General features: G+C 44.9%; 2 protein-coding genes across 4 annotated transcripts in view; one reads left to right on the top strand and one right to left on the bottom strand.

The window, feature by feature from the left end:
• Window positions 1-11,707, top strand: part of CSTPP1 (centriolar satellite-associated tubulin polyglutamylase complex regulator 1) — a 59,590-nt gene extending 47,883 nt beyond the window's left edge. The window contains exons 5-9 of the mRNA XM_062495079.1: window positions 3,399-3,484; window positions 5,907-6,102; window positions 7,791-7,900; window positions 10,955-11,018; window positions 11,527-11,707. Of these exons, the coding sequence (XP_062351063.1) occupies window positions 3,399-3,484; window positions 5,907-6,102; window positions 7,791-7,900; window positions 10,955-11,018; window positions 11,527-11,707 (637 nt within the window). The remainder of the gene's footprint in view (window positions 1-3,398; window positions 3,485-5,906; window positions 6,103-7,790; window positions 7,901-10,954; window positions 11,019-11,526) is intronic.
• Window positions 11,708-14,144: 2,437 nt separating this feature from the next.
• On the bottom strand, window positions 14,145-23,204 carry ARFGAP2 (ADP ribosylation factor GTPase activating protein 2). Of its 3 annotated transcripts, XM_062494755.1 has the most exons (17): window positions 23,099-23,204; window positions 22,736-22,854; window positions 21,741-21,813; window positions 21,089-21,220; window positions 20,919-20,999; window positions 20,009-20,111; window positions 19,308-19,364; window positions 18,716-18,760; window positions 17,621-17,673; window positions 17,085-17,221; window positions 16,422-16,553; window positions 15,824-15,952; window positions 15,620-15,748; window positions 15,120-15,246; window positions 14,912-15,002; window positions 14,677-14,795; window positions 14,145-14,255 (listed from the first exon to the last, which is right to left on the bottom strand). In XM_062494755.1, exons 1-17 carry the CDS (start codon window positions 23,168-23,170, stop codon window positions 14,235-14,237), a joined length of 1,620 nt encoding a protein of 539 aa, XP_062350739.1. In that variant the 5' UTR covers window positions 23,171-23,204; the 3' UTR covers window positions 14,145-14,234. The 3 variants fall into 3 exon arrangements, with proteins under 3 accessions (XP_062350739.1, XP_062350740.1, XP_062350741.1); XM_062494756.1 differs by lacking the exon at window positions 18,716-18,760; XM_062494757.1 differs by lacking the exons at window positions 18,716-18,760; window positions 19,308-19,364.
• Window positions 23,205-24,453: the final 1,249 nt, after the last annotated feature.

The raw sequence follows: 24,453 nt of genomic DNA, 5'->3' as shown, positions 1-24,453 counted from the left end.
AATGGAGGCTACAACAAAGTAGGTTTTATTCACATGACATCAGAAAGCTCTGTTTTCCTGTTCCTGGTGCTACACAAATGCAGAAGTCATACCCAAAGAATTAACTAGGATATCTGTGTCTGTAAGATTTCTTGGATTTTTTTTTTTCAAGTGGTTATAGCCATTAGCAGATTAAAGACTTTAATCTACGGAGATACCTTTGATGTTCAGAGACACCTTTTGGCTTTCTGAATTTTGAAATTGCAGGACAGAAAATGAAGGAATTTTTTTCTGGTTTGATGCCATGATTTTAAGATCTGTACCTGAGCAATTATTTTTCTGTTGTAAGAGAAACACAAGGAACTCACTGCCCACAGTGACAGCCAAGTAGTTCACAGCTCCTATGCTGTTTTATTTGGTGTGTGAGCTCACATTGCTAATGGAACTGGGGATTGCAATTCAGTACCCCTGTTTTAAAAGATTGCCTAAGAGTGCAGACTATTTTGTATGTTTTGTTTATTTTTGCCTCCATGCCTCAGTAAATAAACCAGGCCTCTGAAAACCCATTGGAGCGAGCCTGGCTTCAAGACAGATTGTGTCAGTTAGCCTTTAATGGTAGCAGAAAATGGTAAATATCCTTTCAACTTGCCTGGTCTAGAGACTGTCCTGGGAACATCCTGTCTAGTCTGGATTTCTGAGATTTTAACCACAGTTAGGAGACCATGAAGTTTCCCCACTGGCACAGCAGTAAGGCTTTCCTGCCAGCCAAACCCACTTGTACCCTGAAAGACCACTATACCCTCTATCAGAATGCCTCAAGTGTAGGCACTTTTCTTCAGTCCTTTCCAAAGTTCCTCCTTGATTTTCATTATTCACTGACTGCCAACTACTAACTTTTAAAATACATCTGTGGCCTCAGGGTTTATAGTCTAATTTGGACAAGGAAAAAAAATCCCTTGAAATATGAGATACCTGATGAACTCTTTAAAGTCGCAGTTCAGACTTTCAGATTTTGTCCTCAATTTTGATCCTGCTGTCTATGTTACAGTCCATAGCTAGGTTTTTCTCCTTGCCAGATATTTCAAGGAAGAGGTGCAGATATCTTGCGTATGATGTTCTTTCAGCTTCCTTGAGTGCTTAGTCAGCTGGCTATGTGGGGGAATTGCCAGCTGCAGTCAATCTCCTCATAAATGATTGTATTGGATTTAAAGACTTCTCAACATTTCCGGCATGCAAACCCCTGGGCCAAGCAGAGTCAGAAACCCAGCACCAAACTGCACCTGCTTCTATTTAGATGCTCCTCCATCACATATGTGCTGTACAGGCTTCCTCAGAGGATCCTTGCTGTCTTTAACAGCAAAAACTGTGCAGCAAATTCTTACACTTCTGCATACTTCCTCATACTCTTCTCTAAGTAAGAGACTGGAACATGGTGCTTCAGAGCAGTGCCATTGACCAGAGTTTTAGATTTAACAAGTAAAATTAGTTTCTAGTTATGGAAGTGTTGTAGTGTTGTCTCTCTGCATAACAAGTATGTAAAACCACTCTCCACTGTTGTTCTCCTGCATCTTTGAGAAGAAAGCTTCTGTGCTTTGAGGGTATCTGGGAGACAGACCGTCATTTCAAAGGAGGGAATGCAGCTCATCGGTGACATGGCCAATCGCATTTCTAGCGCTTAAACAGTGGTTGGAAATGCCAGTGGCTGAGCAGTATTGCCTGAGAGATGGAGATGCTCTGCCTGCCAGCTTCAAAGCCATTTCCTTGATGTGGCCACTGACAATCTCAGTAGCATGCTTATTAGTGAGAATTAAGAACTGAAGCTACTGTTTTTTTAGACAGGAAGATAGGAGGCTTCTGGAATGTAATAAATAAATCAGAAGCACTTTGACATCTTCAAAGGGTTTTGTTTTAAATACTGGCTTTTCTCCTGGGGACCCTCTTAGCCCCAGTCTTTCTTCTTTGAGATAATTAATTCAAGCTGCTCTACATGTTTGATTTTGCCACAGTGAACAGAACTGGTCTGAGTGGCAGGGAAGTCTTGCAAGATCCTATGTTCTTCTAGGTCAGCCTCCCACACAGATCCCTGGAGCCTTTTACATGAGACAGAACAGTGTTTCCCCAGCAATGTGTTTAGACAATTGATGCTGCAGGAGTTGGTGTACAGATTGCATCTGGCCCTGTGTTCAGAAGGGTCCTACTGGATGACCCACACTTTGGCTGTAATGAACTGACAATCATCATATGGCGCAGTATGCAGATGATGACTGTACAGGTTCAGAAGACCTACACGCAGTTGGAAAGAAATACCAATTGCCTTTCATTAGCATTGCCTGAATATTCTGGGCTTTTTCCCATCAAAGTGGAGTATTTTCTTCTGTTTTACAGTCTAAGCTGTCATTGATTAGATGAGTTTGATTTTCCCCACTTCAGAGACTGACCTTTTTATCCTTAGGTAGTGGTGGTAATGACCAGAGCATTGTTTTTGTTTTCATTTTCATTTTTGCCCTGAAATCCACAGGTTTTTTTCCTGAAAGGAAGAGTTGCTATCACTTATATTTCATCTTTATGGCCTGTGGCTGGTATTTTCCATTTTCAAGAAATATGCTTCAAAATAGGGATGCATGTAGCTCCCCTACATGTACCTACAACTCAGCAGGGATAAAGAAGACTGTCCCTGTCCCAAAAAGTCGTCAGTTGCCTTGAAAGTTGACTTGATAGTCAAATAATAGACCTAATATTAAAAGAATCTATATAGAATCTTTGATCAGGAAAGGATAGGATGTTCATAGAGTGCAGTTAGGAAGACTGTTGGTGCAATGTTATTTCTTCTGTAGTCAAGTAGAGTTTGTTGAGGATAGATGTTTGAATTGCAACTGCTGTGACTTTTATGAATCTGAAAAATGTCACAGTTTGATGAATTTTGATATACAGAGGAATAGCATGAGTCTCATTCTGCTTTCACCAGTTTACTACTTGTGTAACTGTCCTGTCTGTAGTCACATTTAGTCAGATGCTGGACTTTGATGATCCTTGTGGATCCCTTCCAACTCCAGATATTCTACAATTCTATATAACCATGTGAACCAGCCTTGCAGTTTTTTTGTACCAGGGCTTGTTCCATCGTGTCCACCAGGCTTTGAATGTTGCACTGCTCTGTTCACACTGTAGCTGAAGTGTGTGAATGACAATCAGGATCTTCTCACTTCAGGTTCTTAAGCTGCTTTCATTTGATACTGGGGCATCCACATCCATGCAGCAATGGGTGTTTCCATTTCTGTCTCTTAATTTCTTACACTGGGCCACTAGCAATCCTCAGTTGCACATAGTTCCTTGGCTTCACTTTCTCAAGGTCTGGGGTTCCTGGTTACAGACTTCAGTTTTTTTGTAGATGCTAAACTGTTTCTCTCATCTTATCATAGGATTGTGCTGATGGATGATGCAATGGATTGCCTGATGTCTTTTTCTGATTTCCTCTTTGCTTTCCAGATCCAGTTCTACTACTCAGGTAAATGCCAGGAAGCTGTTGGCTTCTCCCACTTGTAGCATTGCAACTTTACAGCTTCCCAATCTTTTCACTTTTTTGAAATTTGAAAGGGTATGGTTTTTTCACAGAAAATATACAGCTAATGGACTCTACTGATGGAAAGCATCACAGATGTCAAGAGATTAGGAGACATAATGAGGAGATTCCAAATTGTTGTGAATAACGACATACCCACAACTGCTATGTCTGATGCCTTTATTTATCTTGGCCTTGAGACATAAATTTCCAGCTTTATCTAGACTATGTTAACAGCTAACAATTAACTTTTACTAGGAACATTTTTTTCCCTTTCTTTATAGAAATTATTCAATCCTGCTGGAGGCAGCATAGGAAAAGCCTACCAGCTGGTGCCTTTAAAGGAAAAGCTATATAATTCTTCCCCTTAATATTTGCTCAACCATGAGCTGGTTTCAACTCAAAGAGTTTCTGAACTGGGTATAATTCCCATGGGTTTAGGAACCCTCAGTGGACTCCACTCCTAAGAGCTTTTCCAGCCTCTCCTTGAAATCACATTGAATTGTAACCTCCACACCTTTTGGCGAAGAATTGCCCAGGTTTGACACCTGTCCTGTGAAGAACCACCTCTTTTGTTTGATTTGAGACCCCCTAGTTGGAAAGCAAAAGGAACAGATAATCCATATGAGCAGTCTTCATATTGTTGGTCATTTATTGTATTCTATCCCACTTCCTCAGTCTGAGTTTTAACTAGATGGGATACTTCTAAAATTCTTGGCAGGAAAAGTACAAATCAAATAATATTGGATTTTGTGTGTGTATTTTCTCATGCTTAACCACACATATACATCTGTAAAATCCCCAGGTATTTTTAAACTTCAAGAAACAAAATGGAGAAACTTGGAGCATTCAGGTGTTTGTCATGTATGGCAAGACTGCTTTAAAATACATCATGCTATCCCCCTAGACTCATAAATTCTGATTGAGGAACGAGAATCTCATTCAGGACAAAAAGAGAGAAGCATTAGATATGCTCCCTAGCACTGGCTAGCGTGCCACTTTCTCATCTCCTGGCACGCAGCACTTTCTAAGATAAAGCTCATGGATTTCTGTCCACTCACACTGAAATGGCTCCCTCTGATGGATGTAGCTCACAATTGGCCAGTACCAGGTGAAACAGGTCGGGTTTGGATACTCAGAAACACTGGCTAGAAACTGTTGTGAGCATAGTCTGTGGTCAGAATAAATTTGGGTGGCATTCTGATCTGATACAACCTGTGAGTTCCCATCTTTCTAGCAGTTAGGAGTCCACTGCTGTCCCTAATAAAAAAATCTCTTTTTCTCAGTACATCTCTGTACGTACTTCTCTTATAACTCCACTGTCCATATCACAACTTTATCCGTGACAACTCATTGTAAAAAAACAGTTCAAAATGGTGATTTTGAGTTGGGTAGAACCAGGCTTGTAATGCCTTTAGTCAGGGACAGAAAATGTGTTTGGAAAGTTTTCTCTGATATAACAAATACTTCCGTGGAGCTGCAGAACCTCAGCACAGCCTCAGGGCCTGCTGACATCCTAACTTTCCTCTCCACTCTACTCACGCACAGCATTGCACTTCCATTCACTCAGAACTTAAATGCCACTGGAGTCCTGGCAAGCTCATTTTTGTGTACACACACTCAAAGATCCCATCCCTGTCCTGTTCACTCACGCACAGTGCACACACGCAGCCTGTCATACACTCTCCCACCAACCCACACACATGCAAACCACTCCAAATGGAATCTAGATTTGTAAACTGCTGACCACATCCATAAACAAACTTGTTTAAAATTAGACTCCTGCAGTAAACAGTGGGTAGTATGAGGAGCCTGGGGAGAGGCTTTCTGCCAGCTCTAGCCCTGACCTGCCCTGGCCCTTCTTCTAGATCCTCTGGTATATTTACTTTGGAGCAGCAAGGAGGCAAGCTGGGATACAGCCTGGAGCCCTAACTAACATGCTCTCTTTCCTCCTGTTGCAGTTCAATATAGTTTGCTCCCAACTTGGATGAGTTTTCAATCAGTGGCAAGAGGTGGAGAAGGAAAACATTTTAGATTTCACAAACTAGTTTTTTGTTTGACATTAACTTTCATGCTTCACTCTTTTATCAGTGTGCTAGCTAGCCATTGCTCCCTTGAGATGAATCTTCTCAACAGAGTGAGTGACCTCTCATAATCATCCTAATAAGAAGACAGCAACTTCTATGGAAATGGCTGTATGGGCATGCCTAATATCTGTTCTGAACATGCAGGATGTTGTAGAGTTGTGCTTATTTGCAGTTAGTGCTTTGTGTAACACAGAACAACAGTTTAAGCCACAGTCTGGTAGGTCAGGAGGATGCTTTGCTGGTTACAGCCCTGAGTTTTAAATTGCTTTCTGTTCTTTTAGAGTTCCTGGAAAGTGTGGCTGCCATTTATCAAGACCTGCTGGCTGGTAAGAATCCAAATACTGTGATTGTACCAACATCATCCTCTGGGCAGCATCGGCAGCACCAGCCCCCAAATGACTGCAACCCACTCGAAGGAGTAGAGGCATCTCTCTTCTATCAGTGCCTGGAGTCCTTGTGTGACAGATCAAAATACAGGTACAAATGGAGTCTAAAATACAAATTTGAAGTCTCTGTCTCTGGAGACCCTTTATAAGGTTGGAGGTGTGAAGAAATAATTAGGATTTTGAACAGGATGATATTCCCACATGGCTCTCACTGAAGAAGTGCCAAGGGAAACATCATAGCTGAACAGCTTTAACCAAATGAGAGAAACAATTTCATGGACCGAAGAAACATGGGGTTTGAACTTGAAATAATAGACAGATTTGGGTCTCTGCTCTCCATCTCATTTCTGCATTGACACTTTACATCAAGGAGAGATCCATCATGAGTTAGCTAGAGGGGATAAACAAGTGCAGTTGCATTCTTGGGAGCTGAAAGAGCCCACTGGGTGGATGGAGTATGAAGCCTTAGTACTTAGGTGAGTTCACACTGCCAGTCTGTACCTGAGCCTGTGTTGGAGCTGGTCTCCAGCTACAGATCCCAGGCACAAGACTAGTTTTAGTTCAGCAGAGGATGGAGCAACACTAGACCTTACTGTATAACTGACAGACACTTACATCATAGTTTCTTGCAGGTAGTGAGAATATGCCCTTCTAGAAGTTTAAGGTCTAGAAACGCAAAATAACTCAGGACAATAACTCAGAACAAGGTTCACCTGATTTCTACTTTAGGTTTCCAAATCCAGATTTATGATTCACAGAATTACTGCTGAACTGCTGTCCAGTGCTGTAGATATCTAAGCATGGAGTTGATGGATTTTTTGTTGTTTTTAACAACAAAAGCTCTACATGCCCTGCATGTCCTGAAAACTTCTGATGGGAAGAGTACTGTGGGCCCAACTGGTAGGTCAGGCTTTGCACAGCACTATGAGGGAAGCCATTCCCAGCCTTTCATGCAGTAGCTCAATACTTAGTCAGGCTTTGGTAACCACTTTTGCCTGAGGGATCATCAGTCCACCCCCGCATCTCCCAGGGGTACCACTACAGGACTGACTGTTCAACACTTCCTCTTTATGAGGCAGTTTGATTTCACATGAAATCCTTCAAGGAGTATTGGTCAAGAGCAAGAATCACCATGAAGATACTGCTTAGAACTCAGGACCAGGGGTTAAGGTGAGTGTAGAAGAAGGTGATATGCTAATTTAGTCCTCACCTAAATAGTGTTCTCTGACCTATTTAGGCTATCTTTGGAGAGGTTTTCTTGCCCCTTGGATGACTATCACTGATAATAGTGTGATAACAGCATCACTGAAAGTGTTCAGAAATGTGTAGATGTGGCAGTTAGGGACATGGTTTAGTGATGAACACAGCAGTGCTCCATTAACCACTGGACTCAATGGTCTTAGTCTTTTCCAAACTTAACACTTCTGTGAAAGTTCATTGACTTCTGAAAGAAAGTATGTCCCAGAGGATTTTTGAATAAACATTCTAAGAGTTGGGATGTGTATGCCTCTGAGTGAATCTAGGCTTTTCTCACTGTCCTTGGAATGAAGACAGGTAAAACTGCTCCTAGGGTTGTCCACCAGCTCAAAGGTCTTGCTTAGCTAATGGGGAACAGATCCAGTGTTCAGTAAGCAAGCTGGTGGCTGTTTTAAACTGAGTCAGGGCAACCTGACAGTGTTAGAACAGGTAAAAGGGTTTATTTCTCGATTTTGAACTGTGTATTAGGGAAAAAACCCTATAATTTAGGAGACAAGATAATTTCTGTCTCTCTTTCCCTAGCTGCCCACCTTCTGCTCTTGTGAAGGAAATGCTGAGTAGCGTGCAGAGAATGACCTTCTATGGATTCCTTATGGCTCTTGCAAAGGATCAGGGAATCAATCGAGCCCTAGGTAAGACTCATCTAAATCATACAGCTCTAGATTTTCAATCATTCTGTATTTCTGTGGAATTTCCTTTGTAATGATAACCCACATTTTACACTGTCAGGAAGGGAGTGAGGGGAAGTTTTTAATCTTTTTTTTTTGATGGATGAACTTCAAAAACATAACACTGTGCCTTACTGTCTACCTGAAGCTGTGGAGCTCCTCAAGGATTACTGAATTGAGATGCCATCCTATGTTTTAGCCCTTTGTGCTACCACAGATTTTAAATGGCTGCTCTCATCTTTAAGAAAAGAAGGCATACCTAATGGAAAATCTCTGGTGTCTTCTTGGCTCTAAGGTTAAAAAGCCAGTCTTTCCTAGCTCTTCCCCATGTTCCCTCAAGGCAGTGTGATCTTGCAAGTAGCTATCTATGGCCTGCTGCAAATCAAATAATAAAATGCAAACTCCTACAAAAATCTGTACCACACTGCTGTGGGAACCACTGGGATTACCAACCAGTATCTCACTGCTCATTGTTTCTATGTTGTACTGATTTGGAGCAAGGGAGCAGTATTACATTGGCAAAGGACAGTATGTAATCCATCCATAATTCACTCACAGTTTCTTATTTCCCCCATATGCCTTGCTTGTGCTCTTCCTCCTCCTACAAAGAGGAACAGAAATGGCTTTTCTGTTTGACAAGACTGTATCCAGGAGACAAATTTAAATGGCAGCACCAGGGAGGGAGGGCTGTGTGGGGGAGTGTTCCCAAACACTCATCTCTGCCCATCTCCACTCAGCAAATCACCTGGCCATTAAGGGTAGATGTGTCTCTCTGTCTTTGGGTAAGTATCCTCTTCCTCTAGTCTGGGCCTGAGTATCTGCCAGTCCCTGATTGCAAAGACAAAACTCAGTGAAAAGGTGTACCTTGCCTGAGGGCTGCTTCTTTTGCACAGGTGTGTGTCATAGTACAGTAAGTGTGTCTTCCCTGGCTGAGCCCCTTCTTACAGCAAACCATTAAAGCTGCTAATGCTCCTCTGGGGCAGGGCAGATTATATATCAAAGGTGCATGAATACAGCCGTGCAATCCCCTCTGAAAACGGGCTTAGAAAGCAGTGTATTCACTGGGAGGAAGGTGATGCCTGGATGGCAGCAAGCAAAATCTTTTTTTCCTTTGCCCTATGAAATCCACTTCTAGTCAAGCATAAAGAAAACAGATGAAAAGAAAAAAACTCCTGCCCACAGCCTCCATTGTGCCATCTACAAAATGAGTGGGTTTTCGTTTCCATTAATGTAGGCCCATCCTCTGGCCCTCTGCCAGCCTCCTGCTGAGGCCTCTCTCAGAGGAGGGGCAGCAACCACAAGTCTGACAGGTGCTAGCATTTTTGGCAAGGAAAGGAGGATTCTTTTCCTGGTGTCTTTTAATCTCTCCTGAAGGGTGATTTCAATAGTCTTTGGTCTGTAGGGGATCACAAGCTCCCCAAAGCCCTTCAGCAAGAGCAGTTTCAGGCAGAGGAGGTTTTGGTTTCACAAAGCCAGCAGCTCCTCTTGAGGAACAGGGATAGAGATTAAAAGCTTGATCAGGCTGGGACAGTGCTACTGAGTTTGCCAGGCAAACTGGAATCTACAGTGTATCTCCAATGTCAATGTTGATTTGTGAATTCTCCGAATGCCATTTATCAACTCTCTCAAGTAAATCTTGTGCCCTAGAGACTTCACTGTGCACTCTGCAACTACTGAAACAAGTTAAGCTTTAGTTGTTTATTCTTTTAATTGAACCCACAAGAAGAAGCAGACTGGGACACTTCATTGGATCTTGTGACACTGTTTTGCAGTGCCAGACTTTCCTACTCATTTACAGGAGGAGTAGACCAGAACCCAAATAAATGGGGGAAGTGGTTCTGGTCTAGACTTACTCTAGTTTTCAGGCACTCATCGCTACATTTTTGATGACTGCTGTCAGCCTGCTTCTGAGGTGGCTCTCCAGCCTCTCCTTCAAGAGCAAGGTAACAAAAAGCAAACAGATTTGTGTCCCCACAAGGAAGACAAAGTCCCTTCCCAAAGGTATTGAGTGTAGCACCCAAGTCTCCCGAAAAACCTTAGAAAGAGCATTCCTCACTGTACTGTTGGTATAGATTATCAAATGGGTTTTTTGTTTTGATGTGCTCTGGTAGGCAATCTCTGTGCTGTTCTCTGTCATTTCTGTGCTGGCTGATCACTCTTTCCCATGACCCCTACACAAAGTGGAGTTTGTTAAAGAATTAGGAAGGAGGGCTTTCATAAGAGTGCCATCTTCCTTTCTGGCTCTACTAAGGTCCCAGTGTTTTCAGAGAAGAGTAAGGATTATCAATCAGCTGTTCTAGTCCTGAACTATACCATGTCCTTCATCTGGAGTATGGTTTCTAATGTGAAAAGGAGCATGTTGATCTTACACTGAGAGGGTTCCCAAGTACTGGCCCAGCCTTTCATGCTTACACCCAGACAGCAAACAATGCTGGAGCACAGTTCATCCACACTTAACTCCTGTAGACAATGTGCACGAGAGTCAGGCCTGGCTTTCCTGAATTGCTAGGAAAGCAAAAACCTAAAATCTGTGTTTTGATCCCCAAGATGAGTGTACCACAAGAAAGGCAGGTAGCACAAAAACATAACCCTGGGTGGTATAGTGCATATTTCAGGCTGTGGCACTGACAAGACCACATCAATTACATCTGGTACTGGCAACTATACTGGGCAATGAACAAAGGCCCGAAGTTGACATCTCTCTGACAGTCAGTACTCTGTAATTTTGTACAGTGAATGAAAACTGCCAGTTCTCAGGGCTGTAGGAAGTGAGACTACTGAAGCTGCCTTCCATTTAGTCTGAGCTCAGCTATATCACGTATCAAAGACACAGAAAATGGATCATCATTCTTTATCTATTTATGATCCTCAACATTGTGTCCATTTCTCTAAGAGGTACAAGGAAAAGTGTTCTCTGTCTTGCAGGCCAGATTTTGGATGGTGCTATGGCTTGAACACTTTTCTTGAAGAATAGCCTAACTCTGCTGCTACTTTCATTGTTGTTTTTTTTTCTCCTAGGGGCTCTGCCAGATAAAGGAGACTTGTTTCTGGACCCTGCCATGGATCAGGAACTTGAGAAATTGTAAGTGGAATTGCCTAAACTAGGAGGTAAAGCAACAGATTAAAGGTAGCACGCTGAAGAAGAGTGTAATTAAGTACTGTCCTATTCCTCTGCTCTACTACAAAAAAATAGAGGAGCTAAAAGAGCAGCCTGAACAAGAAGGGCTTCTTTTTTTGTGGTGCCTCAGTGCAGTTAACAAAATGCTTACAAAAGTCTTCAGAAACGGGAAGAGTGTGACTCAAAAAGGGATCTAGAGGAAACAGCAGTCTCTAATGAACAGGGAAATTTTGCTTGGATGGTGAAAACTAGGGAGTGCTGGAAGGAATGAGATCAGCCCAGAAGACATGTTTAAATAGAAGATTCACATAGTCAGTCTGGGAGGTATCAGTGCAACATGTTTCCCCCTCTATGCCATGAACATCTTTTCATCCCTGTGCTAGTTTTAAGTCTTTCTCCCAGGTTCACTCCAAGAGTGCTGCAGTAGAAGTTTTCGCAACATGCTGCCTAGCATTTGTCTTTTCTCTTTCAGGGTAGCTCAGGTTTCAGGGCTTTCCGTCTCTGGTTCTGCCAGCTCCAACGCAGACACAGTAAATATGCCCATTCGTAATTCACCCAGGATTAACTCACCTTGGAAACCTCTACACCATCGTCGAAAAATGGATGCTGAGAGTGAAGGCTCCAATGAAGAGACAGACTCCTCTGAAAACTGAAGGCCGTGAGGGTGGGCACCATTCCCATCTTGGGTTTCTCCAGAACCCACTGGAGGAACAACATGTTCTCCCAGAGCATCTGCTCTAAAAGTGGGTTCTGTCTCCATCAGCAGTGTGTGTGTGGCTGTGCTAATCCCCAGTGCTGGGTTCATCCATCTTTTCCCAGGAAACAACTTGCCTTTTTTTTAGCTCCAAATTTGTGCCGGAATAGTGCCTCTGCAGAAGCCATTTACAGCTACAGAGTTATGCTTCCCTCTGCTGGTAGGCAAGACAAACCGGCAGCTGCACACTGTGCCACCGCTTGGAACCAGGCGGGTATGCTCCGACCGGGGTGCTCCTTCCCAGTTCTGTAGTTCAGCTGAAGCAGTGGGAGGACCAGTACAGGCCACTTGCCATTGTTGTGTTGTGTAGCTCTGTACAGATTTGTCCCAGATAACAGAATGGTTAAAGTGCCAGCAGCAGCTCGACACTTGTGTTCCATTATTATTCCCAGTAAAGCTGCATCTGCCTATAATCAAAGGTAAGGAAATTCCTGACATTTCTACAGAAAGGCAGCTTAGATATTACCATGCAACCTGTCTCTGCTTTGTGCTTTCTCCTCCATGTATCCAAGACTTGCAAAAGCAAAGACAGATTGCATGGTGCTATGTGGCTCTGCTGCTGTACCTGTCTCTCCAACAGCATATTACAGGCATTTGGAAAAGTGAATTTCAGAGGATTTGGAAGAGAGAGAGAGGGTTAAGTTCCTTGGCCACAGGGGGTATGGCTTGCAAGCATATAGAGCACCTACAGGGGCTAGGTGGGCAGGAGCACTAAGGGAAAAGGAAGCAGTCTCAAATGAGATCAAGTTGGGATTTTTGTAAATAGTAGTAGTGTTAGGACAGCAATGTAGCCCTTAAAACTACAAAAATAAGTAGCATCACATTGCATTAATAGCAACCAACTTAGCAGTTTAAACCTCCATAGACCCAAATGCTTTGTCTAGCCCAGCTCCTGTGCCCCAGCTTGCATATACTAGTTATTTCTTGGGGAACTTCAGTTTTTCATGCAGCTTTGGGAGCCTCTTTGCTCCTCCTGGTTCATGAAGTGCTGCAGCATGGGCCACCAGGAGCTGGTAACCCAAAGCCTGTAGCAGGAAGCTAGCAGGTTTATTTATTGTAAGTTAATATATTTATGATCTGTGCATTCTATCCCAGCTCGGTGAGTGGCTGTGACAGCCTGGCAATAAAGCACGCTGTGTCAGGCCTCTGCTGTGTCTGGGTCTTCGGGTCTTCTGGGCTGCCTGGCCCTCCTCCTGCGGAGTGATATCTGGTGGGCAGGACCAGTGCAGGGCTTTGGCCACCTTCCAGGGCCCCAGGAACCCCTCACCTCGGCCAGGGAAGGTGCTGCCCCCCCCCCCTCCTCCCCTGAGTACCTGGACCACCACCACTCCCTGCAGCCCCAGCCTGCTGTGGGTACCGTGACATTGACACAACTGTGTCAGAGCACAGAGACAAGGAAGACCCAGTCCTTCCCCCCCCTCATGCCCCACCAAGGTGAAACACCAGCACAGAGCAGCCAAGCAACCCTTCCCCTCCTGCCCACAGCTGCCGCAGCCCCTCAACCAGACAGGAGAGGTGAAGCCTGTGCAAGCCTCTTCCCAGTCCCACACAGAAGGCTCCAGAACAAACAGTCCCAGCCACTCTTTTGCTAACAGTTTGTAACTAGCCCTTTCCCACCCTCCTTCTTGCTACCTACTCCTCAACACCATAGTCTAAGGAAGAAAAAAAAGCACTCATTAAAACCAGAAATGAAGCTGAATGGGACTAAAATGACAGTCCTCACTGCTGCATCTCATGGTTATGTCAGAGGCTCAGAACTTTGATCTGATCCAAAGCTGGGCAACAAAATAAACCAGGGATCCAGTAAATTTCTTTACTTCTTTACCTGGGCCTTTTTTTCTGATGATGTAGTTAGAAGCTAAAAAAATAATTTTTGATTTGATTTTCTTTTCTCCCACATTCATATATGCTGGTTTAAAAGACAATAAAAAGGACTAGATCATGGTAAAATGCAAACCCTGCAAATACAGAGGACTCCACAGCACCATGGATTGGGAGCAGTGATCAGAACAAAAAATAAAAAAAAACCAAAAACAGTCATGTTGCATGATGTTCAGAAAAATAGCATTCCCCTTTTCTCTTTCACTTGGTGAGTTAAGGTATGGGGCAAAGAAGGACAGGAGCAGTGATGAGGGCAGCCCAGGAGTTCCTGTCGTATCTTTCACAGCAATGAGGTTCACCCTGTAAGAAGGCCTGTCTCCACTGGCTAGTAGATAGCAGTGGGTATGAGGGCACATTGAATTTTAATACAGTGGAATCCAGAGATATTCAGAAAGCATCCTGGGCACAGCCATGTCCTGATCCCTTCCGCTTACCTTCTCCCCTCCCCACCCAACCCAGACAAATAAGACAATCCTGTGGAGTTTATTCCAGGCAAAGGTGGCATCAGTGCCTCTTGCTGGCTTCCCTTTGCAGTCCCTGGGTCATCAATATGAACCATAACGATCCTAAGGAGGAAACAGAGACACCTTGCTACAACACCTTTGTGCAAAATCCAGAGACATAAGAAACTGGGGGGGTTGGTATTTTAATGCAGTGTGCAATTATCTAGACAGGACACTGTGCAAATGCAGAAGATAAAATGACCTTGACTTTTAAAATTATGCCTGGAATTTGTGGGAAAAGGTGTATCTGACAGAACAAAGTGTCCTGTGCAGCAGGAGGATAAGGCTGGCCAAGCAGAGTTCACTGGCCACCTGCAATTGCTCACCTATTGTACTGCAGTCAGTAGATAGAAAAGACAGGTGTCTACCTCGGACTTTCCACATAATTTGAGAAGACAGTGGTAATTCCAATGGAAGTCAGGTTATGGTGAAAGCCCCTGAACATGACAACAGCCTTTCTGAAGGTGCCATAATGTAAACTCACCTGAAGGGAGTTCATCACGCCATTGGCCAAGACAGCCATCTTGCCTGCAACTGATTTCACTCCTTGTTTGAATTGTGCAATGTCAGCTGCAGGCAGGACATTTCCAATAGACACGCCACCTACAAAAAACAGGAGTTAGCCCAGAGTCCCTCAGCTGCAGAAAGCACCCTGATCCCTTTCCAATCTAGGTTTTCCAAAGCTGCCCCCTTCCTCAACCCACTGAGTGCTAACAAACCTGAATGCACATTGTCAGCCTCTCCAAACAGGTCTGCAGAGCTGATGGCACTGCTGCCTGAGAGCTGCTGCAGTCGGGATCTGGCTTCATACTGCAGCAGAAAACAAAACAAAAAGGTTATATAGATCCTATTTTCTTCACTTCCTAAGCAAACAGGAGGAGGTAAAGCCAGAGCTGTACCAGTGAAAGCACTGCAGAATGCATCTACCTCAGCATCTGCCTCCCGTCCAAAAAACATATCTGAAGAGATAGCTTTAGCCCCTGCAAACTTCTGCCGAGCTTCATTGGATTCCACCATGGATGGCCTGTTCTCCATCTCCCGCCTACTGGTAGGTCTAAGGAAACAAGAAGAGGTATCTCAGATTAAGCTCACCAACACAGTAAAGAATCAGACTTGTGCCTCAGAGCTCATCTAATCAAAGCAAGTCATCCTTGAGCATTAGTTACATTGGCTCTCCTCTTCCCATCTCCAGACAGTCAGTACTCAATGACCACAGAGGCTGTATAAACTTAGGGACACGACAGGCAAAGAAGTGTCCAAGGCCCTTTTACTCGAGGCCCTTTTTCTTGTCTGTGCCTATGCAAGTAATTTTCTGCAGCACAAGGCTCCTGCTGTAACACAGCTGCATCTATGCCACAGCTCCCTCACTTATCCTTTGTTCCCTACACAAGGGGCACAAGGTACACTAGAAGTGGCAATCACTTTACCTCTCTGAAACTGGCCGAATGCTGGAAATGGTCACCTCTGGTTCCTCCTCTTTGTCCATACCCCATGAAGAGTCTGTTTCCCATCGTGAGCCAAATGCATCTTCAAATGTGAAGGGATTGTATTTGTACCTAGATATCAAAAATAGGTAATTCACACCAGATAGGAAATTCAGGAATACGGACTACATTGAAGGTAAGTCTTACTTGGGGGGTCCAGATGTGAAGCTTCCACCATCTTCAAACAAGTCCAATTGGGAGCGGGAAGATTTTGCTACCAGCGGCGTCTCCTGCTCAATTACTTGCATCTCAGACATCACCGAGTGTGAAATAGAACTGACACAACAAAGAGGAAGAGTCAGGGCGGATGGGCCTGACAGCATCCAGTCTTTCTACCAGTCTACCTCGAAACTGAATCTGGCCTTCACAGGTATGGCAGGTGACACAAGATTTGAGGGCAAGTTGTGGGATGTCACCCTTCACCATTTATCTATGCTCCTTCAGAACTCTTGAGCTACCTTCTTAAAGGAAGATTTCAGTAGGGGGACATCTGTCAAGCAGCAGGGCTCTAGTGCTAGACACTGACAGGCCACACAGATCTGTGGAAAAGCTCAAATGAGAACGAGAACCTTTGAACAGAGTCCCTATTCCTTCAGGGGCCTGAAGCATTTTCAGTCAGAGACCAGCATATGAGCACTTTATCTCCTTATCTATTACAGGAGCAAACTACTGCCTTCAAGAAACTTCTCCAGAGCAGAGTACTTCCAAGACACCTGTCTGTCTCATGCCATCCATAGCCAAGTACCTTCTGGACACCAATCCCATGCCCAGCCTCTCTGCTTGTTCACGTTTCTTCCCTTCAAGGTTCTGGAGTTTCTTCTCTTCCTTCTTCCGATCCAGCTGCAGTTCCTGATAAGCCAGTCGCATTGAGGTGACTCTAAGGGAAAGAGCATGGTGGGTGCCAGCTCCTTACCCTCCCTCACTGCCCATGTTGTAGAGGAACAAGTGGTTAAATAACCCTGACCACCCTTCAAATCAGCCACTTCCACAACAGGTCTGCCAAAAACAGTAGCACAGAAGCTACTGCTCCACTGGGTTTCAACTCTTCTTTGGCTAACCATGACTTCTTTACTGTAAGCATCACAGTGTCTATCTTCTCCCCACCCCTGCACCCAGAATGAACCACCCAGTTCAGCCTTTGGCTTTTTCAGTCCTGTCAAAAGGTGAACAGAAACACACAATACAGGAGTATATGCCCCCTACACTCTTCCAGGAATGCCAATTTGAATAAAATACAGCAGTATAACTTGTGCCTTGCTGCAAGGGCCATACTGGCATATAGCTACTGCTCTTCCTCTCATGCAGGATGTTCTGTAGTCACATTTGGTGATCCTAGGGTGAATAGCATTAACCTCACACTACTTCTGCCTTAGGTATGCAAGGTACTCATCCCAAACAGGGCACTTACATGGACTCCTCAGCTTGTTTCCTGGACTCCACTGCCTGCTGCTCCCTCAGCTGTTCTGCCACCTGGGCTTGCCGCTCAATCTCACTGAAGCTCTGGCTGCTGACTTTCTGGGCTCCAAGACCTTTTTTTGCACCCAGCTTGAAAAACAAAACCAAAATCCTGTGAATTCTTCATCCTAGATTGTTCATTGTAGAAGAAAACCTGAATCCTGCTTCTTGCTGCACCAATGAGGCCTTCAGTCTCCCTGTGTAGTCACAGCCTGCAGACCCAAAAGAAAACCTTGCAACACAGTACTTAAGAACACCCAAGAGTTAACCCACCAGTGGCCAACACTTAGAGACCAACCACATATGCTTCACACCACAACCAGTAATGATCCAGAACGTAATGTTTTGGAAATAATATACAGGCTGCTTAAGGTCTCCTTTCCCCAAAATAGATCTCTACAGCTTTGTTAAGCAGAAAACAAGAAGGGAAAGGACAGCAGAAATGCATGACATGCTTTACCTCCCCTCCATAAAAGTGATCAGACATACCCCTTTCTTGGCAGCTCCCGGCTTCTTCTTTCCAATAAGGGAGGATTTAAGTTCTGCAAAAGGAGGGAAGCAGCAAATAAGCAGAAGGGAATTAATTTAAGGCAAAAATTAGACAGCAACCACATGAACATCCACCACAGTCCAGCTGCAGTAGCATCCAGGGCACACCATGCAGCTTCACATCAGAAGCCTAGGTGATTTCACCCAGGCGAGAAAGATGCATGTAGAAGCTCCACAATTGCAGGCTGGTGGCCTAAAGAAGCATGTCCATTTCTGAAGCAACTTATAATTGAATTAAGAACTGTGAATTAGCTCCTCTGAATGTTATGCAGTAGATGTCAAGGTAGTTAGAGAAAGACTAATAAAATGCAGCTTCAGAGGCATGTGAAGGTCAGAGCCTCACCAATGCCTTAGGAACAAAGCACCAAGAACCCTAAAGTTGTGTTTACATGAACACACAAAAGAAAATGAACCTAGAGTGCAGTAAGCTGTAAAAGCAACAGGTTCCCCAACACCTTGCATTTGCCACTCTTGAGGACATGCCACACTTGTAAAACCAGACAAGGGCCAGCTAAGCAGTGGATGTCTGGGGAAAACTGTAAGAACAAAGCAGAGAGGGACTGCCCAAAACATTCTCCAGCCTCCTATAGGTAAGTCCTTTTATTGCCCTTGCTGGGTTTTTCTTTTGTCTGTATGTGTCGCCTGACTTTCTACAGCCACTTGACTTTTGTTAGCCCATAAATCATTCTTGACATGTTTTCTTTTCTAGTCTTACGATAAGTCTTTTAAAATAAGGGGATTCAAAACATTCACTTTATCTGAAACTGTTTTCCGCTCATTGTTCCTAACACTTGATTCAAGGTTGTTTGTGTTTGGGGTTTTTTAATCTTTCAGGAAACATTTAACAGAAATGTTAATAAGGTCTCTTTACAGATATAACATGTCTGTTTTAGATCTCAATACAACAATGTAAGCTTTGTCTTGTTCTCTCCCTCTAAGCACAGAATGCTAAAGTTAGAATTGAAGGCAGAATCTCAGGAGGGGCAAGCAGAGTTGTCTCAAGCAGCCAGTGCAGGCCAGCTGTTAGCCAGTTACCTCCAGCAGGAGCAGCCCCTTGTGTTGACAGATACATGGACACGTCTGAGGAAGAGACGTAAAACATGGGGAATGAACAGACACTTGAGGACAGGCCCTCCACCCAGAATGAACCCACTGTGGGCTAGGAGCATGCTCTCAATAAGGAAAGAAGCTCCAGCTAGATGTTCTGAGTGCAGACAGGACAGTAATGGCAGGGGAGGATCAGATACAAATCCCTATTAGTCTGAAAGCTAAAAATTCATTTGCCTCCAAAGGTTCTGTGGGGAAACAAACAAAAAAAATAGCCATGTGGCCTTGATCACCCAAATTCTAGATACGCAAGTGTCAAGTTTTGTCCAAAGTTCAAAACCAGGAAAACATGCATTTGGGAAAGCAACAGCTTTGAACTCAATTATCCAAACGAGGAGGAAACCTCCAGAAAACTGTGACTTGGTTTTGGGTTTAAGGAACATCCTAAAAGTACTGGCTCAACATGGAGATAAGCTTGTTTAGGCATTCTGGAAACTGGCTCATTGCTTCCAGCTTTACTGAGTTTACTGCTGAGCAATGGTTATAAGAGCAAGACTGATCTGAGAGTGAAAAGTGTTACCTAGAGGAGCTTTAGGAGATGTGCTCAACAAGTCAATTGATGGACCTTGGCTGGGACCTGTGGGCACAAAACCAGAGGAGAACATTCAGCAGATTGATTCTCAGCCCTTTTCTTTCCAGTATGTTCACAGATCCACTACATTTCTTCTAGCTCCTCTGCCCCCACAAATCCAGTTACAGCTTAAAATATGCAATTTCCCAAGGAAAACAACTTTATGTCTTCACAAAGCAAATTATTCCTTCTGCAGTACTCTTCACACAGTAAAAGAAAGCAAACACTCTGCAGAGAAATATGCAAAGCTGTTTCAAATTACAGCTATGCCCCCAGGTTCTTGGTTTTCTTGTCCTTCACCCCTTCAGAAACAGAAAATTTTCTGTCCTATGTCAATTTCAGACCCATGAAATTCAAGGGGTAGATAAGAGTATTTAGACAAATAATTATGTCTGAAAGCAAGGAAATGGGTCAGCTAAGCCAAAACAGTTTTGCATGCATTTCAGGAAAAGTGAAGAACTGAGCCCAAATGGAGCATTGCTTTTAGAAGTCTCCACTAATTTAACTAAACTTTGTAAGAGTGCACAGAATTTCCACTCCTTCAGGCCTGAACCAAAGGATAACTTCATCCCTTCCAACAGTGGTACAGAACTGTATTCTCCTGGAAATGAAGGCAGGTTCTTGGAAAATTTATTCAGTAAAGAACTCACTCGAAACTTCGCTGCCTTCTGATGACTTTGCTGCTTTTTCTGCCTCTGGAGAAGACTGTGCAGGATTCTGGCAGGCATCTGCTACATCCCAGGTACTGGAAGACTGCAAGGAGATACTCATTCCAGTTATTTGCAGAAGATGAATGAACCAAACAATCCTGAATTTACTACATGTTTAGTGACCTGCATTCAATTTTAGGCCAATGGAAACTTATTCCAAACTTCAGACTACACCTTCCTTGAACATATGGACAAGTCCACATTCCCTTAGCAGGGACAAAAAAAAAAAAAAAAAAAAAAAAAAAGCTAAGCTGAATGTAAGGCCAGCAGGAATGACGGAATCATTTGACAAGCTGGCTAATATGAGGACTTCTCAAGTTAAAGGAAATTAGTTTAAATCTGGGAGAAAGTCTGAATCAGTTTTCCTGGAAACAATTAATCTCCAATTCCGCTGCCTCTATTTGCCAAACAGCCAATTCTTACATTACCTGAGAAAGTCTGCCTGGCACAGTGCAGTTGCCCAAATCCACTTAACCAGAGTCTATGCACTGAAAAGTTACTTCTAAACCAGAAGTCGAAAGTAATAGCTAGTCCTTGCTTTAACTGTACAAAGAAACTAAGCATTAACACAGCACACAAAGCATCTTCCAGGGCTTAGCTGGTGGCTTTGAGCACTTCTGGAAGCTAAAGATGGTCTCAAAAACAAAGAACATGGATATTACAGGGACTGTTCAGATCTGTGACTGTGTCCCAGGCAGATGACTGAATCTGTCTTCCTCCATGTTACTACTGAATAATTATACAATTTAGAGTCCTTCCAAGCTAGCAGTCCCACTTGGGACTGCTCCTGGCTGAACAGCTGGCTACTGGAGAGCTATTAAGGCTGCCTGGTTTAGGCAGTTCTTCTCACCTGTGTGTGCTCCATGAAGAAATCAGCATCACTCTTGTCAGGGGAGTGCCCAGGGGCTCCACTCAGTCCATCTATAAGCAACTAAAGAAAGGAGAGGCAGAAAATAAGGTATCCTACAAAACTCAGCATCCAGCACTACCCATCTAGCACTCCAGAGCTCTCAGACTTACATCAGTGCCATACTTGGCCATGGCAGCACTTGCCAGCTGCCGGATCTTCTCCCTGTACATCTGGGCAGCTCGACTGTTATATTTAGCATTGGCATCTGTGGTGGTACAGCCGTGCTGGCGGAAGAAAGCAGTCTGAAAAGAGAGGAATATTCAGTCTCCTGACTGCTAGATCATACTCAAGCAAGCACTAGACAAACTCAAAGGAAAAACAAAACTTCCCAGAGACAGAGGATGACAAACTGAGAACACAGCATGAACCAACCACTCATTGATCAGCTTTCTACAGGAAGTCTTAATCCAGCAGCCTATGAAAATCATCTGTCTTCTCTAGAGAGGGATGATTCTGAGTCAGAATGCTGAGCATGAGCTTACAAACTCATCCGTGTTATTAACTCCTCTATCATTTAAGAAGGCTATGCTTCTCATTTAAATGAGGTGCAACAAAATGAGAGATCTGCACATCAGAGAATAACACATGCAAAGGTCACAGTCAGACTTCCAAGCACACTTGACAAATGCCTCCCTTCATTACACATTTCAGATGAGACTGGTACCAAGAAAGCCACATAAAGGAAAGGGACAAGAAACAGAGGATGTGGATTAGCAAGGAAAACGAGAGAAAGCAAGCAAAATGCCTACAGAGGCTCCTCACCGCGTTGGCATTACTGCCCACTTGCATACACCTCAGCTGGAACCAGTTCCAGTTAGAATCCAACTCTGTGGACCTGTGTGAGAACCAATTATTTCTATTAAAAAAGACCAGCCAAACCAAATGCAAAACCAAACTCGGGCCTAAATTGGTCAGATATCCCACTACTATTCCAAAGTGTAGGAGGCAAAGGTGGAAAGAACATCTTGGGAATTTCTTTGCTCCTGTAAAAAATTAAATTCAACTTTTAAAGTGAGGAAGAAGACCAGCTTTTATCCAAATTTTGAGGATCTCTCCTTCGTACGGCTTGTTTGGAGGGCAGAACTTGAGCTAGGAGAGCCCGGCCAAGAACTTTCGTTCACGTGACCTCACCACACTATGAGAGACTCATATTCAGCCTGTCCCACAGGTTAGGCCAAAACACATGACAAAGCAACTGAGAATACACCCAAGTAAAGCTAAGGGACTAGTATGAGTGTCTCATACCAGTTCGCTCATACCAGTGTCTCCTAACAAGAAAAGGTCACAGTTCTGTTAACTTAAAATGATAATTTTTACAAGTACTGAAAACAAGAACTAGGCTGAAAAGCCAATGCCATCTTCCCCATTCGGTTGACATTAAAAGATTAAGCAATATTCCTCCTCTTTTTGCCTTGCTCAGCATTACAAAGAAGTATATACACCACACTGCTACCTTACTGGCAAGAGTCACACACCATACTCTCCGCTCTGCTCCTACAATGCCAAGTTCAGACAGCATTTCTGCAAGGTTAGTGAAAGCTACGTGTCGTGACATTCCACTTGTAGAGCTTTGGAAGCTCCGTTTTGGAAGTGCTGAGTGACCCAGAACCTCCAGCGAGCAAGCCACATAAACACCGAAGCGATCACTCCGTGGTAATGCTTCTGTCCCAGTCCCTGCGTGCTCCCACCCCAAGGCGGGATGGCTGCTCCAGGCCTGCCGGCGGTACCGCAGGCCGCGCTCCCCGCTCCCCACGCACCTGATGAAGCTGAGGTGCACGCCCAGGGATCTGTGGACGCCGGAACAGTCGATGCACAGGAAGACCCCATAGGTGATACTGGCCCAGCTCGGGTTCTTGGCGCCGCAGTCGAAGCACGACTAAAGCGAAGGCAGAGGGACAGCCAGGTTGAAACGGAGGCTCTGCCGCTCCGCCACCCCCTGCCACAGCTCGGAGGCCTCGACGGTTCTGCCCAAGCGCTCCCCAAGGGCCCCTGCCCGGCCGCCCCGGCAGCCGCCGCAGCGCGGCCCGGAGCCCACCGGGACCCGGTCGGAGCGCAGGCCGCGGCCGCAGAGCAGCAGCCCGGCACGGACAGTCCGGTGGACCCCGGCCGCTCCCCACTACCTTGTTGGCCGGCGCTGCCCGAAGCCGCTTGAAGAGGGTTTGGATCTCCGTCTTGCTCGGCTCCGCCGCCATGATCTCTCCTTCCCAGACACCCCCGCGGGGACGGCAGCCGGCCGGGCCCAATCGGTGCCGCAGCCGCGGTAGAGCCGCGTTGGGCCGGGCCGCCCCCCCCCCCCCCCCCCGCCGTGTCCCTGGGTCTGAACGGCGAGGAGAGAGCAAGGTCCTTTTTTCCCTCGGTACCGGGATGTGGGGCAGCGTTAGCTCCGGGTCACGGCACTGGGGTCACGGCATCGCCTTACGCACAGGGGGCGTTGACGCCCCGATACCCCCGTGTGCTCGGAGCACTCGCGGCAGTCTCACAGCTCCCTGCTCGGCGCTCTTGGGGAGCCCTGCTTGCTGTGCCCTTCCTTTGGGGGCCGCTGCGCGCCCGGACCGAGAGAAGGGAGCTTTAGAATAGCAGTGGGGCGGTGGCTGCTGTGGGTCATTTGCTACTGGGACAGACAGAGCTCAGAGCAGCGTTTACAGCCATCACCTGCTCCAGCAGCCGACCTCAGGGCACCGGGCCTGATACACTGGCGCAAACGAACGGTGGTTTGGAAATGATTTGCAGAACCACAGAATGTCCTCAGTTGAAAGGCACCCACATAGATCATCGAGTCCAGCTCCTGGCCCTGCACAGGATATTCGTAAGAGTCACACCATGTGGCCGAGAGCATTGTCCTAACACTTCTGGAGCTCTGTCAAGTTCTGTGCCCTGGGGAACCTGTTCCAGTGCCCAAATATCCTCTGAGTGATGAACTCTTTTCTAATATCAAACCTAAATTTCCACTGACACAACTGTAGGCCATTCCCTTGGGTCCTGACACTGGTCGTTAAAGAGAAGAGATCAGTATCTGCCCCTATGCTTCCCCTCATGAGGATATTGAAGACCATGATGAGGGATGAGGTCTCCTCAGTTTCCTTCAGGCTAAAAGACCAAGTGACTTAATCCATGCCTGGTATGGCTTCCCCTTCAGACTCTTCCATCTTCAGAGCCCTGATCTAATCAGGGGGAGACCTCTCAAGAAGCTACTCCTTGGCTATGCAGTAATCAAGGCATCATGAGGCAGTAATCAAGGTAGGGAAGTTGTTACTTCACAGCAAAGGTGATGTCAGGGCCCTTAACTGCTGTATTACCTGCCTAGAAGCAATAGGGTATTGGCTAGAAAGTCATTCAGTTATAATGCAAGAAAAAAATATGGTTGTGCTGTGAACTGAAAGTCAACAGCATATAGTCCATTTCATGCTTTGAAAAAAAAAATGCAGAGCAATGAGAGGTTCAGGAGGATGAGAACAACAACAAAAGTTAATCAGTA

The sequence above is a fragment of the Cinclus cinclus genome, chromosome 6 (assembly GCF_963662255.1).
Source record: "Cinclus cinclus chromosome 6, bCinCin1.1, whole genome shotgun sequence".
Taxonomy (NCBI): Eukaryota; Metazoa; Chordata; class Aves; order Passeriformes; family Cinclidae; genus Cinclus; species Cinclus cinclus.
Note: the sequence above shows the minus strand (reverse complement) of the source record. Positions and strands in the feature narration are given on the sequence as shown.

Excerpts from the sequence above, each read along its gene's own strand:
- ARFGAP2 (XM_062494755.1), bottom strand. The coding sequence starts at position 23,170 with ATGGCGGCGGAGCCGAGCAAGACGGAGATCCAAACCCTCTTCAAGCGG. Across the intron at positions 21,221-21,740 it reads TGGGCAGTAATGCCAACGCG|ACTGCTTTCTTCCGCCAGCA; the intron begins GTGAGGAGCCTC and ends CTCTCTTTTCAG. Across the intron at positions 15,247-15,619 it reads ATTCGGCCAGTTTCAGAGAG|ACCTACCAGTAGGCGGGAGA; the intron begins GTAAAGTGATTG and ends TTGTTTCCTTAG.